The following is a 17,500-nucleotide window of genomic DNA, read 5'->3' as shown; positions in this document are numbered from 1 at the left end:
ATATATATATATATATGTTTACATAAATGTTATTTGCATGTTCATATTTATGTAAACATATATATCTATATATATTTATATAAATATACATACATACATACATACACACACATATATATATATTACTATAAATATATATATATATATATATATATATATATATATACATATATATATATATATACATATATATATATACATACACACATACACACACACACACACACACACACACACACACACACATATATACTATATATATATATATATATATATATAATACTATACATATATCTATCTATCTATCTATCTATCTATCTATATATATATATACCTATATTTGTATAGATGTATATGTATGTATATATAAATGTATACTATCTATAGATACTATATCTACAAAATATGATAGATATATTAGAATAAAATAAAATAATATAATATAATTTATCTAAATATTAATTAGCTTACATAAACAATTATTTATTATATATCTGTTATATATAAAATATATATATATATATATATATTATTATATATATAGATATATATATATATATATATGTATATTATATACATATATAGCGTACATAATAGACATATATATATATATTATCTATATATATATATATTATTTATTTAATATAATAATTATACACATACATGTATATGTATAATAATATATATATATATATATATATATATACATATATATATATATATATATATATATATATATATATATATATATCTATATATATATATATATATATATATATTATAAAAATTTATGCGTCCTACTCCCGGCAAACGTTTTAGGATGAGGTTGCAAGCCTCAGTGCACTAGCTACGATCCCACCACATTTAGCAAACTTTCAGTTACTTATTTCCTTTGTTAGACCAGTTAAGGCACTGCTAATGTATAGAAGATAACTATGTCCAGCTTCTCTCATGATATACTAACATTTCATCTTAAATTTTGTCAATAATTCGAATGAATGCGTCTACGTTACCTTGTACCCTGAACTCACTCACTTCTGATGACAGCTAGATCTCTCTCTCTCTCTCTCTCTCTCTCTCTCTCTGTGTTAGGCAATTTTGATGTTTGCTTGTTTAGTACTATATGGTGCAGTAAATGTAGTTTTTAGGAACCTACCTCTCGAGTTGGTACCCATTTGACCTCTTTCATAAGAATTGGTAAAAGGTTATGAACAGTAATAATGGTGGTGAAATACTCTTTTGCATCCAGGTAGGTAACTTCATGGTGTGTTGCTTAGGTCTATGTCAGTTGCAATTACAGTCTAACCATTTATAGCATAGCCACTTAAGCCTATGACTGTTTAGGCCTATGACTAGTGCTATTGATGTCTAAACATCTTCAGTATAGCCACTGGTTTAAAGACTGTCTAAGCTTCTTCTATAATCTTACTGACAGTTATTCCATAACTGTCTAAATATCTTCAGTACAGCCATTGTCTAAACATCTTCAGTATAGCCACTGGTTTAGAGACTGTCTAAGCACCTACTAAAATCCTGCTGATAGTTATGGAATAACTCCTTTTGAGTTTTGTGTTGTATAAAGACATATTTTTCTAAGTACGGAGTCTTGAAAGAGGAATGATTTAGTAGCTAGACCAGCTTTGGTGTTCTTTAGCTCTATCCCCAACTTAACACTTTTTATAAGTACTCTATAAGTAGGGCTAAACCGTGAGTCTTATCACCAGTTGAATCGCAGATCTTTGACCGCGTCCTTGCATTAAAACTATCCTTTTTCAAGTGGTATCTATTCTTTCTTTTTCCCAGCCAAGGGTAAGAAACCTTATGATGTAAGAGATAGCAGCAACGGGGTGGAGGGGGTGGGGGGTTTGGGGGTATTGGCCATTTTATAAGGAATCTTGGTATTCCAATCTCTAGGTCATATTTTAGAAATCAGTTACTGATTTACTTTGCTGCTTAAGACTAGCAAAAAATGGCGTTTGTAAGGCTAAGGGGTTTTGTGCAATTTTGCAACATTGGATAGCTTGCGAGTCTCTCTCTCTCTCTCTCTCTCTCTCTCTCTCTCTCTCTCTCTCTCCGTATGTCTGTTAGACAATTTTGACGTCTGCTTGTTTATTTTTCTAAGATTCACGAACTATTTACTCAAATTCTTCTCTCTCTCTCTCTCTCAGTAGCCATTTTGCTTGGTGAGACGTTCCCGCGCACAGTCCGATTAATCAACAGATATCACGCGTTTAACATATGTCTAGAATTTGAGAAGTATCTAGAAGTGTTCGTGAACTGTCGGTGATAAGATTAGGGTTAAAATTGTAGGATAAAGCGTCTACTAAGTTAGTTTATCAAGTTAAATACTGTAAATCGGATCAAGATGGCAGTAAATTCCAACTGTGGTAAGAAATGGCAAAATTTAGCGTGTTTAGCAGATTCGTAATACGATGAGGTAGCAGGAAGGGAGCTGGCATTTCTCATCTATGAGATCAACAACAGCCCTAACCAAAAAGATACAAAAGCATTCATAGATATATTAGAAGAATATGATCCTTCAAACTGGAACAAATCAACAGAAAACATCTTGAAAATAATTGAAGAAGTTCCAAATAAAATCCAAGTGGTCAAGAGACTCATAAAGAAAATATACATAAATCAACATATTCCGACAAAGAAAATGAATACGGTGAACATTGTAAATATCCTAATTGATACAATAGGAAAAAGAATGCCAAAAGCATGCAAACTGTGTAAGGTGTGATATAGCATAGTTAATCCAGACAACCTGATCAGAAAATGTGCTGCATGCAACATCCCGACTCATCCACAATATGCTGAGGTAATGCAAGATATGAGAAAAGATACCAGAATATTTTGCTCAACATGTCTATCATGGATAGACAATGTTATTAAATCAAGACTGAATGTACAAATAGTTGAGGATGAAGAAGAAGAGGAAGAGGAAGAAGAAGAAGAGGAAAACGGAAGAGAAGTAAACAAAACTGAAATGACAGAAAAAAAATAAGGAAAACAAAGAACAAGATAAAAGTATGGATGCAGAGATACTCATTGATACTACATATGAGGCAATCAAGCAGCATACATACAAAGAAATAAATTACGACATGACAACACAAAAGAAAATCCCGAAGAGGCTCTACCCAGATTTGAACAATGATGGGAAAGAGGAAAAAATAGACAAGAAAGACAAAGTCTGCAACCTTTTGAAAAGAGGCAATTGCAGATTCGGTGAAAGATGTTACTACAAACATCGTAATGTATGTCACAACTATGAAATATATGGTAAATGTGCATACCTAGACGGCTATGAGGATGATTGCAGAGATCTACATCCAAAAATATGCAAAAACCTAAAAGAAGGAAAAGGATGTAAGTTCGACAAAAAATGTAAATATATGCGCCCTGTAGCCATGAATCAAAATCAAATAAATATTCAATCAAATAATAAAATCCAAAATAAGAAAGAAACAAATAAAGAGAGGAACAAAGAATATCAGGTGAAAGAAAAAACAAAGCCATCAACGAGATATGGTGTGTCACCAAAATATTTCCAACCATCAGCTCCAAGATACAACTCAAGAGATAAGAACTGTATTTATGATGCAAGAGGATATTGCAGATACGGAGAAAAGTACAGATTCAGACACAAAATGAATAATTATGATGAAGGAAGATCAAATATTATGGAAAAGTTGGATTTTTTAATGTCAGAATTTCTGGAAATGAAGAAAAAGAACAACATACCAGAACAGGAAAGAGACATGGGAAAATCCTTATTATTACCCATATTAAATGAAGGAGAAAACACGCAAACCATCATAGTGATGAATGCGCAGGGTTTAGTTACGAGCAACTCAAAAAGAAAAATAGAGTACTTAGAAGAACTAACCCAAATTGAAAAGAAAATAGATATAATGAATATAAGTGAAACCTGGTATTCCCAAGAGACTGGGAATGATGATCAAATAAAGGGTTCCAAACTTATAGATCAGACAGAAAAAAAAGGAATCAAGGGGGAACCGCAATATATGGGAAAGACCAAAAACAAGGAAAAATATATGAGAAATATAGTAACTCAGAATGTGAACTAATAACGGTAGAATTTGAATCTGAAAAATTAATGAACATAGTAATATATAGACCCCCTAATACTCAAGAGTTTGACATAATAACAGAAAAATTGGATGATATATGTAGAAATCACAAGGACTGGACTATTCTCCTATCTGGAGACTTTAACTTTCCTTTCGTAGACTGGAAAGAACGAATAGGAGATTGTGGTTGTATTTATACATATAAAAAAGAGAGTAATAGTAGTGCAGAAGATAAGAGGCAATTCGAAAAGCTATTAGATATGCTACTAGAATACAACATTCAACAAATAAATCACCTGCCAACAAGAAAGGAAAATACTTTATGTTGATTTCCTTTGGTAGAAATATAAAACTCCAGAAACTGCTTGCTGTGCTTTATTCCTATTCCCTTTAGAATTTCTATATACACTGACTAACTTATTTTTACAGTTTTATAGTTAAGTAAACAAAAGATAAATGTCATACGAGTAATGTACAATAGATTGGATATTTACAGTAGAGTAGTTAAGTTGTTTTCAGATAACAGTATGTACACAAACAACTAAACAAGTAGTTAACATAAACATCCCCCTTTCTTTGGGTTTTGACAAAAATAAGAAACTAACAAATTGATACAACATAAAATAAGGAACAAGTAGGATACATTGTAAACATTAAAATATAAAAACAATAAATTATTCGCCCTTCATCTTTTCTTGCAGACGAGCTGATCTCCTTGGCAATTTAGGCATGTCGCAAATAGGATGATAGCTTGTTTGTTCATCATTAACGTTGGTTTCCCTCAATTTACTAGTTCTTCCATTTCTGGTATTGCCGATGAATCCTGTATAGTTGGACGGATATGAATTCTATTTCTTTTATAAATCCCTCCTTCCTTTCCTTCAATTATATAGGATCGGTTTCCTTGTTGCATGGCTAATGAGCCCTTTTTCCCAACCCTTCTTGTCTGGATTTTGATAATATACAGGTTGCCCCTCGTTAATGGTGTCATATCTCTTGCAGTTTTATCATAATATTTCTTTATGGATTCTCTCCGGGTTTCCCTTTTTTGAGAAACTGGATTGTCATAGTTCATAATTTCAGGATTATCGACCGTAATTTACGTCCAAACATCATCTGAGCTGGACTTAAGTTAGAGTCTTGACGTGGTGTATTTCTCAGCTCTAGTAACGCCAAAATATTGATCTTTACCATCTGCATGCGTCTTCTTCATCATATTTTTTACTATTTTAACTGCCGCTTCAGCCTTCCCATTTCCTTGAGGATGTCCCGGAGATGACATCCTGTGCTCTATACCCCACTCTTTAACAAAAACTTTAAACTGAAACGAGCTGAATTGCGGTCCTCCATCGGACACTAATTGGGTAGGAATACGTATCTAGCAAACATCTTCTTGATTATCGCTATCACATGATTTGAAGTTGTTGACGTTAGAAACTCTACTTCAGTGAATGAGGAATAATAATCAACAATGACTAGATAATTTCTTCCAACAATCTCAAACAAATCTAATCCAATTTTATTCCAGGGTCTGCCTCCGTCATCAACATCCATCAAAGATTCCTTCTGATTTCGAGGTTTATACTGCTGGCAAATGTCACATGAATTGACCATTTGCTTTATTTCTTTCGACATCCCCGGCCAGAATATTGCATCTCTTGCTCGTCGCATCATGCTATCGTAACCAAGATGAGCTACATGAAGTTTCGTTTTGATGGAATTTCGTAGTTTACTAGGAATCAGTATACGAGTTCCCTTTAGAATGATGCCGTCTTGGTAACTCATGGAATCTCTAAAATCGAAGTAAGGCTTTAATACTTCCGGAATTTTGTCTTTGCGATCAGGCCATCCTTCCTTGATTACAGACAATAATTCTTGCAGCTCTTCATCGTTTCTGGTGGCGTCTCTTACTTCCTTTTAATAATATTGAATCGGGGTAATTTTTCAGTGAATCTATCATCCTTACCAATGTGTCTCTATTTTCCTCTTTGGGGCAGGCCCTGCTAAGGGTATCGGCTAACAATAGGCTTTTTCCGCTTTTGTACTGATATTCGACGTCGTACCGGTTCAACCTCATCATTAAAACTTGTAAACGCATTGGAGCTTGACTTAATGGCTTTTCGAGGATTGAAGAAAGAGGCTTATGGTCATTATGAACAATAACACGTCGCCCAAAAGTATATTGGTCAAATCGCTCTAAACCAAAAACCACAGAAAGAACTTCCTTTTCAATCTGAGCCCAGTTACGTTCGTTTCTAGCTAAGGTCCTTGATGCGTATTCTATTGGACGTCCTTCCTGCATAATGACTGCACCAATACCATCCTTGCTGCTGTCAACCTGCAATACAAGCTCCTTACTTTGATCAAAATAAGCTAGAACTGGTGTACAGGTGACCTTTTCTTTGATCACTGAGAAAGCGCGAGTGCACTCATCATTCCATTCAAACTTTGAGTTCTTTCTTGTCAGCTCTCGGATAGGTTCTAAATCATCAGCCAGATTGGGTAAAAACCTTGATAGATATTGCACCATTACACAAAAACCTCAGAATTCCTGAAATATCGGTAGGGGCAGGCATTTCTTTAATGGCCTTTACCTTATTTTCATCAACCGTCACACCGGATGATGTTAAACGATGTCCCATGAACGCGATTTCCTTTTTTCTATAAACAGATTTCTCTTCATTTAGTTTGATATTTTTTTCTTGACAACGCTTCTGTAGTGACTGAAGATTTTGTTCGTGATCACGCATTGCGTCGTGTTCCTCATGTCCAAAACCAACGACCACAATATCATCAGCTACACAGTATACACCCCGAAGCCCCTCCAATGCCTCATTTAATTTTCGCTGAAATATTTCACTGCTCACCTTCAGCCCGAAAGGTAGTCGAGCCCATCGATATCTACCAAAGGGGGTAATCATTGTTGTTAACTTGCTGGATTCTTCATCCAGTCGTATATGCCAAAAAACCTCTTGAACATCCAGTTTGCTAAATATCTTGGCATGTTTTAGACTTGGCAGTATATCCTCCAAAATTGGTAATTTGTAATATTCCCTTTTAAGAGCTTTGTTGAGTGGCTGAGGATCGATACATATTCTTAACTTTCCATTTGTTTTTTGAACGACTGCCATTTGACTAACCCAGTCAGTTGGTTCAGTCTCCGGAATTAAAACTCCTCTTTTCACAAGAGAGTGTAACTCTTTTTGAACCTTTGATTTTAATGCAATGGGTAAACGTCGGCACGGTAATATTCTTGCTGGTAATGTAGAATCTACATTAAGTTTAACCTCTCCAAGGTCACCAAGGTCGCTCATCTCATGGTCTATGTCAATTTTTGATACAAATGCTTTACCATTGACAAACACGAATCCCATCTCTTGACATGTCTTTGACCCAAGTAAACACATTAGGTCATTTGAAACCACAATGAAGGTTACACTTCTAATTTCATCATTTTTGGGGTTCTTCACATTCAATGTCGTCTCGCCAATGGGCGAAAGCTTGGATTTATTCCACATGGCGAGTTTCACAGACGTTGGTCGCACTTGATCCCTTTTGACATACCTTTGACATATTGCATTCACGTCAGCACCCGTATCCAAATGAAATCTAACCTCGGCATCGTTTACAATTAACAATGCAGTTAATCTATTTGAATTTTTCATTGCAACCGGTGCCATCCACATGTAATGATCGTAGCCTTCATCTGCCTCTTCGTTCTTCTCTTTAACAATTTTACTGTTTTCTTACACACAGCCTTGAAATGGTTTCTTCCTTTACATGCTTCACAGACTTTTTTCCCCATGCTGGGCATTTTGATTTTTCAAATTCATGCATTCCATGCCCACAAAATCGACACTTCACGGCATACCTGTCCATATTTTTTGAGTCCGTAAAATCCTTATTAAAGGAACCATCTGTAGTTTTGGTTCTCCAATTGTTCACCTTATTAACATTCTCAGAACCAACTTCGCACATCTCTTTAGCACAATTAACGGTTGCTTCATAAGCCAAACATATCTCGACAGCTTTTTCTAAATTTAAGTTTCTTTCTCGAAGTAGTAGTTCCTGTAGTTTCCCTGTCACTGAAAACACAATTTTTATCCCTTATCATTCGCTCTTTTCTTGAAAATTACATTTATCGGCCTGAACCTTGAGTTCTATCAAAAATGAATTAAATGGCTGTTTGTATGTAATTTTCCAAAACCTGAAGGACTGTAACACTTCACTGGTACGAGGACAACAATACTCTTCTAATCTCCTAATTACATCATCAGGATTATCTTTCTGCTCCTCTGTTTCAAAATTAAACTGGTCAAATATTTCTACCATTTGTGGTCCTGCGCAATGGAGTATAATTGCAACCTTCGTTTTCTTGGGTTTAGAACTAGCTCCGCTTGCTGTCATATAGATGTCCACTTGTCTCCTCCATTTTTTGAAAGTATCAGCAAGATTATCATCCAAGGGGTCTAGTGGTGGAGGCAAACGAAACACAGATTCAGCCATTTTCTTCAGGAAAACACGTTTTGTAGCAATAGTCTTCTTTCTTCTTTTTTTTCTTTTTTGGATTCTTTAAATAACCGCTGCCACCATGTTGATTTCCTTTGGTAGAAATATAAAACTCCAGAAACTGCTTGCTGTGCTTTATTCCTATTCCTTTAGAATTTCTATATACACTGACTAACTTATTTACAGTTTTATAGTTAAGTAAACAAAAGATAAATGTCATACGAGTAATGTTACAATAGATTGGATATTTACAGTAGAGTAGTTAAGTTGTTTTCAGATAACAGTATGTACACAAACAACTAAACAAGTAGTTAACATAAACACTTTAGACCTAGTATTTGTGAATGAGGTGAATTATGTTAAAGAAATAATAGTTTATAATGCGAGTATTTCAGACCATAATGTCATAGAATTAACAGTCCATTCCAAAGCAAGTGAAAACAGAGATAAGCAAGAAATGAAAAAAGTGGGAAGGATATGGAAAATACAACTTCTACAGTAAAAATATAAAATGGTCAGAAATGAATGAAGAATTAAACAAAGATTAGGATAACATTTTCGTAAGTGATGACATAAGAGTAAATACGGAGATACTATATAAAATATTAGAGAAAATAGTGGAAAAATATATACCGAAGAAGAAAAGTAAACATCAGTCATGCATACCAAGAGACAGAAGGATCTTGTTCCAGAAAATCAGAAAGTGGAAAAAAGGTCTTGCAAAAGAAAAAAATGCATGGAAAGTTATAGAACTAAAAAGTAAGATAGAAAATGCAGAACAAAAGATTATACAATCAAAAGAAAATGAAAAACGGGACTTGGAAGAAAAAACTCTAGTATATATCAAGCAAATCCCCAAACTATTATACTCGTACGCAAAAAGATGAATAAAAGAAGAATAGAAATAGGCCCTCTAAGAATTGAAGGGAGATTAACGAATGAAAAAAAGGAAATATGCAACATATTGGCAGAACGATATAAGAGAGAATTCACCCCTAGAATTGATAATGAAGATAATGATATAGAAGTAAGGGACAAAAATAGTGAATATTTAGCTGACATAGATATTAATGAAGCTGATATTGTGCAGGCAATTAATGAAATTAAAAATGGAGCTGCTGCAGGTCCTGATGGTGTTACTGCTATTTTGTTAAAAAAAGTAGTAGTTCATTCTATCGCAAAGCCACTTGCAATATTATTAAGACAAAGTGTAGATACAGGCAAGATTTATGATGAGCACAAATTAGCATATATTACCCCTACTTTCAAAAGTGGATCAACACTAGAGGCAAGTAATTATAGGCCTGTGAGTCTAAAATCACATATTATGATAGTGTATGAAAGAGTAATGAAGAAAAATATTATGAAACATTTAATAAAAAATAATTTGTTTAATATAGGACAACGTGGTTTCGTACCCAGAAAAAGTACACAAACCCAACTGTTAGTCCACCGTGAGAACATATACAAAATTATGAAAAGCGGAAATGAAACAGATGTGGTTTATCTAGACTTTGCAAAAGCTTTTGCAAAATATCGTTGATAAAGTAGGAAGATGGTTAAAAGAATTTTTACACAACAGAAAACAGATAGTTATTGCAAACGATGAGAAATCGGATGAAGCTAAGGTAATTTCCGGTGTGCCACAAGGTACGGTGTTAGCTGCAATACTGTTTGTTATTATGATTGCAGACATAGACAGTAATGTTAAGGACTCGGTAGTGAGTAGTTTCGCCGATGACACAAGAATAAGTAGAGAAATCACTCGTGATGAAGATTGGAATGCGCTACAAAGAGACCTTAACAAAGTATATGATTGGGCAGAGGTAAATAGGATGGTATTTAACTCTGATATTTGAATCAATAAATTATGGAGACAGGGAAGGAAAGCTATATGCATATAGGGGACCCATCCCCAATAATGAGACAATCACAAATAAGGAAGCAGTTAAAGACCTTGGTGTGATGATGAATAGGAACATGTTATGCAATGATCAAATAGCAATTCTGTTGGCAAAATGAAAAGCAAAAATGGGAATGTTGTTACGGCACATCAAAACAAGAAAAGCTGAACACATGATTATGCTTTATAAAACATATGTTCGTAGTCCACTTGAATATTGCAATATGATATGGTACCCACACTATCAAAAGGATATTGCACAAATAGAAGTGTACAAAGGTCCTTTACAGCTAGAATAGAAGAAGTTAAGGACCTTGACTACTGGGAAAGAGATACAATCATTAAAATTATATAGTCTAGAAAGGAGAAGAGAACGCTACATGATAATTCAGGCATGGAAACAGATAGAAGGAATAGCTGAAAACATCATGGAGCTAAAAATATCAGAAAGAGCAAGCAGAGGTAGATTAATATTGCCCAAAACTATACCAGGAAAAATAAGGAAAGCACACAGGACATTAATCCACTACGCACCAGCATCAATAATGCAGCGTCTATCAATGCGTTGCCAGCTCATCTGAGGAATATATCAGGAGTGAGCGTTGATGTGTTTAAGAATAAGCTCGACAAATATCTCAGCTGCATCCCAGACCATCCAAGATTGGAAGATGCAAAATATACCGAAAGATGTACTAGGAACTCTCTGGTAGACATTAGAGGTGCCTCACACTGAGGGACCTAGGGCAACCCGAACATGATGTAAGGTCTGTAAGGTAAGGTCCCCCCCGTCTCTCGCTCTCTCTTACTTCTTGTTTATTTCTAAACATTTCATGAAAAAGTTAATTCCTCCCAACCAATCATCGTATATATATATATATATATATATATATATATATATATATATATATATATATATATATATATATATATATATGTGTGTGTGTATGTATATTTACATATATTATAGTCTGTAGTATTTTTGGCGCTGAATGGCACCTCATGCTTTAAGGATGTCAAGTAGAGCACTGCATTCGTTGTAATCTTTATTTTTCTCTTTTTATAGCTTCATGTTATCACGGAATCTCTTTTGATTGGACAGAAACATTGATATTTTTATACATAAAGATGACCTTTTTAACATCCGAGAATACGAATTCGAAGATGTAATTATTATTATTAAATAAATGAGAAGTCTTTAAGGATGTGACCTATATCCTTTATCCGAATTAGTCGGAGATGGTGCTGAATGGATTGAACGATGATCTGCTGTTCTCATCGTCTTCTTCATTGGGGAAGAAGGGTTGCCAGCCGGTTCTTTATTTTCCTGAAATGTGAAATAAAAACATAATATTATATGTTAATAATATATATTATATACACACACACACACACACACACACACACACACACACACACACACATATATATAGATATATATATATATATATATATATATATATCTATATATATATATATATATGATTAGGTTCCTTAACTAGTTCATTTTACCAAAAGTAATAAAGAAAATTTCAGATAACTTTACATATATCAATTAGCCGTTTGTTATTATATATATAGAATTATATAATATATATATATATATATACATATATATATATATATATATAATATTATATATGTAATGGGTATGTAATATATATACAATATAATATACATACACATATTTACCCTTTTTAAATGAAACATGGACCTATTATTTCAGTACAAAAGTTCCTACCATAGCCTGACCATCCGTAGCCACCATAGCCACCACGACCACCATATCCTCCGTAGCCACCATAACCGCCATATCCACCACGACCAAAGCCTCCGAATCCACCGAAACCGCCATATCCGCCATAGCCGTAGCCTGGTTCCGGTTCCGGTTCGGGCCACTGGGCCAGCCAAGGTCATGGCGACGACACAGGTCAGGAGGAGGGCAAAGAACACCTGAGGGCAAAAAGGGCATATTCGGTTTTCGTATGAAATTATTCATTGTAAACATTGACCTCTCTTATTTTTCATGATTCCTGGAAAACAGAACAGGAAAAGGAAGGAGAGAGAGAGAGAGAGGAGAGAGAGAGAGAGAGAGGTGTCAGAGTTAAGGAACAGTTGAGTGCTTCATTATTCATTATATTATTTTACTACTTTTAATTATTTGTGTGAATAAATTCAAAAAACTATATTGATTTTCATTTCTTTTTAAATGATGAATTTTTAAAAAAATGTAATTCTTTCAATACTTACCGTAAATCAAAATAAGTTAAGTAATCCACCAAAATCTCAGTTTTGTCAGGTAAAAGGTTTCGAATAGATTTTGCAACGCCAGACAAAAAAGGCCAATCAAACTCACCACTTTGGACACCATCTTGAGAATTGACGTTTTCTTCTACGTCAGAAGTTGAACTGCGTCATCTGGACGAACGTCAGCTGTTTTATACTGCCGATAGCAAGACCTGTTTCTATTATTAGCAAAAGAAATGTTGTAAACCCTGGAAAGCCTGATATATTTGTAAACTTTCTTTTCTTAATGCACTTGATAACATTTTATTGTTTTATCTTTTTATTTTATATCTGAAAGTGTTCCACGCAAAGGAATTTCAATGCTGAATGAAATGATACAGAATAAGTGGTAAAAGATATTTTGATTTCAGTATCTCAGTATAGATTTGAATATCCTTCCGCAAAAGCGCAGAATTTATATTTCTGTATTACCGTTATTGCTCATTATTTTAATTCCATTGCTTTACTTACTTAGCGAAATAGTTTACTTCCTTCATTTATACTTATTCTTGTTTATGTTTATATATACTCACCCCAAAAATTGTATATATATATATATACATATATATATATGTATATATATATATATATATATATATATAAATATGTATGTACATATATGTATAATGTTCATATGTATATAATATATATATATATATATATATATATATATATATATATATATGTGTGTGTGTGTGTGTGTGTGACGAGGATATGAACCTCGTTATTCATTTGGTAAACGTGTAACTCCGAGCGTCAGGCAAACAAACACACATCTCTCTCTCTCTCTCTCTCTCTCTCTCTAAGCAACCAGTGGCTCGCGACTCTTCTCTTTCTCTCTCTCTCTTGCCACGTGACCACTCTCTCTCTCTCTCTCTCTCTCTCTCCTCTCTCTCTCTCTCTCTCCATCGCTTTCTCTCCACTCTAACAGGTAATCAAAATGAGAGAGATGCATTATAAAAAATACATTTATTTAATAACAAAGATAATGATCCAAGTCTTACTGACTAACTTAATTCCGATAAAACCCCAACATTAAAATGTCTAAAAAGTATTTTTCACACCAAATATCTATTCTTCCATCGGGACTCCCTCTCGGTCCCCCCCATGGTTCCGCTAGAATCGTCTGTTTCAAAGACATGAGAAACGCTCATAAGTACACATAAGTTTAACAACAAAGTCAAAGATTGAATATTCTCATAAAATGTTAAATAGACAACAAGCCACTCTTTGGCTAAAACAGTATAAGACTCACCCAAGCAGCCGGAATATTTCACACACTATATTCTAAATACACTTTCGGAGAGCACCCTCGACATCTTGTCTTTCTTCCAAAGACGTCTCTATCCAAATCCCCCATAGACTTGTGTAGGGTACATTTTAAAAGGAAGCGGCGCACACGCACATACGAACGCACACTTTGCTAACGTCTCATATTACTGGCTACAACCAGTTTCCCAAAGGCACTTTGAAAAGACCCATGAAACTGTCGTACATTGACTTGTCTACTATGCAGTTTTAATATCACGCCACCTATAGAAACCATTCATCAGCTTTTCTCGGGTCGTTGCTTCTCCACATTCCAATAGGTCACAGCGATCATATTGGCAATATATCATTAATCATAACCCCAGGAGTAATATAGCTCGGCCACCAAGAAATGCTAGCTCCCACCTAGCAAAATGGTCAAACAAAATAGCTTCTATAATATAAAACACATTGGCCGGCTTAAAATAAAATATAAGTAATAACTGCACGTCTCTGGCATTATAAAGTAAAGTCTTATCACGCTTCATTTCTCCAAATAACACTAGAATTTTCTCTCATTTTGGATTCTTGAATATCCCTCTTTGTCTGCAACTTCCAGAACAGACAGTAGCTAACTGTAGGAAGACAGAGTGCCTCCCTCATCGTAGAAGACTTCTAACGGCTTCTGCAGATCCCCAAAAGACACGCGGTAGAACTCTCGTAATCGCTCACGTGGAAACTCTTGTAATCACCATGGACAAACGACAGCAACCTCTCTGCACGGCTGGTGGATGTCTTGCTAGCGTTGGGAAACGACTTTTTGGTGTGTTAGTATGTCAGTCAAGTCATTGGTCAATCTAAGAAAATTAACCCCAGACATACTACTTCTATCAAACAATGATCTCACTTAATGTGACTACTAAATCATAAGTCATTATCATAACTCTCAAAGAAAAAAAAATATCAAGTTCTCCAACTCAATTCTCCAAACTCACACATCAGCACATACAATCCAAAAACTCACAGCAACTCCACGGACTTCCGCACTCACATTTCAAACACGAATGTTCTCATAAGTAAAAAAAAGGAAAAAAGGCAATGAGCCCAAGGAAAAAAAAATCATGTAACACGCCCAGACCCAAAAAAAGTTCTCTCAAGCTCTGATATTACAGCAACTCACAAAATCAGCAAAAATCTCCAATGTTTAACAGCAAAAACCCCTTAACTGCTCATACAATTAAGTACAATGAGACTTAATGTCAAACTCCCATTTACGTAAATAACAACTCCCGATAAATTACATCTTCCGATAAATTACATCTCCTGTCCAAAAAGAAATGCTATTTAATCTCAATCCCCAATTACATCTCTCGTAGGAAAAGGAAGCAAAACAAAAATAAAAAAAAGATAATCACAAGTAGATTTCCCCAATCACAAACAACATAGTATATGTATAATATACATAACTCCCCGCATTTTCCCAAGAAATGCCCCATGTAAAGCTACGGAATTTGCCAGAAAGCAAACTCTTACCCATGCGCTTTCGTGAAATGCTATTGTCATCATTTCCAGATATTGCAAAAACTCTGAGCAATCACCACCAGAGGAAAAGGAACAGCACAGCGCTTGTCAGCAGAAAAATCCACTTGCGGACGTTTGCTCAAACAGCAGCACAAAAAATGTCTAGTCAGACACACAAGTTTGGAAAACTCATGATTCTCAAGAAAACTGTCTAACTGACACGAAGTAAGCATATTTCACAAAATTAACTCCAGGATATGACTAATGTTTTCAAAAATTTGTCTCAAAGACTTAACTCTAACCATGACACTGCGATAACCTCGTAGTTCAGCAATTATATGCCTCCAAAAATAACACACTTGTGAACATAAAAAATGCACACATCTCCATAGGACCACAATGCAGTAATGCCACTCGCCTCCAAATAGTCATGAAACCAAAGAGAAAGAACCACAGAAATCTTCTCTTGCCTCGAGAAAACAAAACTCCCGTAACCACACAAAAGGGTCACCCGCCAAAGATTAATTTCACCTCCATACATAAATATGTGACACCATATTAATAAGAACACCACTCCGGTTATAAAAATATTTCCTCCATTTGGTTAGTAACCACATCCACATATTCCCTCTTATTTCTCTGATAGCCATATGTTAATAAAAAACCACCACTCCAGGAATAAAGAATAATCACCTCTATTTCGCCAAATAAAAAAATATTTACCTCTATTTCCCCAATACTCCATGTGGAATAAAACAAGGCTCCAAAAAATACTAAATCTCCAAAAAGGAATATAAAAAAAAAATGAAATCCTATCTCCAAAAAAAATGTGCACTCAAAGCATTTAACTCACACACTCACAAATATTGCCCCATAATCTAATATGTGTCTCCATTGCAACAAAGATAGCTGCAAAGTAATTGAACTAAACATAGCTCATACCACCATTGGAAAATATCAAAATGGCCAAAAATATATCTCCAATATATTATATCTCAAATTATAACTCCAAAATAATATATACCTTCAATTATATCTCCAAATAATATATCTCAATTCTCCAGGGAATAACTCAATGTTATAGTCAAAAAACTATAAAAACTCCTCTCCGTTAGCAAATTAATTGCCGAAAAAGGGCGGGCAAAAACTCGGCAAATAAAACTGTCTAGAAAATTCTAGAAAAAATCACCAATGTGCCACAACTCATTATAACAGAACTCCAAATTCACAGTGTCAGCCAAGACTTCTCCATATGCACTACGACATAAGTCATTAGAAAACTTAACCAAGTTTCCTATCTCTCACAAAGTTGTCACAAATACAACAAATGTATTGTGCAAGAAAACTCACAATTTCTGGAACACAAATATCCAGGAGATGTAGTGCCATTACGTATACATTCAAAACCATGCAAAAAATTCTCCCGTAAATTTCTCCGCAGCATCAAATAGCTGAAACACAAACACGTTCCCGAACAATGACTCTAAGTCACGAACTGAGATATTAAAAAAAAAAATATTCACGCCAACTGGAGAGAAAAAATAAATTCAAATTCACCCTTGATAAAAAAACTTGTGTCAGTGATGGCTAACTTCCAAAAAAGGAGAAAAGAAAAATCAACGGCATTGTTAACTATCTCTCGTGACTCGCGTATGTCAAGCAATTATCTGCTGAACTCATAAAAAAAAGAAAAACAAAAATAATGTGTTGTTAGTTCCTCCCAAAATTCTAAAAAGATTTCACCACCCTTGATAGCATTACAACACCCACGTATTAGTATAAAAAAAATCAGTATCAGAAATATCATTATCAGCAAAATCACCAAAATTGCTATCATCCAAATCACTAGTATCAGCATAAAAAAAAAAACATCACCAATGTTAATGCTTATCCATTCACCAAAAACTCAGCACAAAATTCACCAAAAGTTCAGCAA

General features: G+C 34.5%; 1 protein-coding gene across 1 annotated transcript; it reads right to left on the bottom strand.

Annotated features, from left to right (window-relative positions):
* Positions 1-4,774: 4,774 nt before the first annotated feature.
* Positions 4,775-7,618, bottom strand: LOC135198180 (uncharacterized protein K02A2.6-like). Its single transcript, XM_064225708.1, has 4 exons — positions 6,695-7,618; positions 6,067-6,438; positions 5,636-6,014; positions 4,775-4,923 (listed from the first exon to the last, which is right to left on the bottom strand). The coding sequence occupies exons 1-4, from the start codon at positions 7,616-7,618 to the stop codon at positions 4,775-4,777; spliced, it is 1,824 nt and encodes a 607-aa protein (XP_064081778.1).
* Positions 7,619-17,500: the final 9,882 nt, after the last annotated feature.

This window comes from Macrobrachium nipponense, chromosome 23 (assembly GCF_015104395.2).
Source record: "Macrobrachium nipponense isolate FS-2020 chromosome 23, ASM1510439v2, whole genome shotgun sequence".
In the NCBI taxonomy this organism is placed as follows: Eukaryota; Metazoa; Arthropoda; class Malacostraca; order Decapoda; family Palaemonidae; genus Macrobrachium; species Macrobrachium nipponense.
Note: the sequence above shows the minus strand (reverse complement) of the source record. Positions and strands in the feature narration are given on the sequence as shown.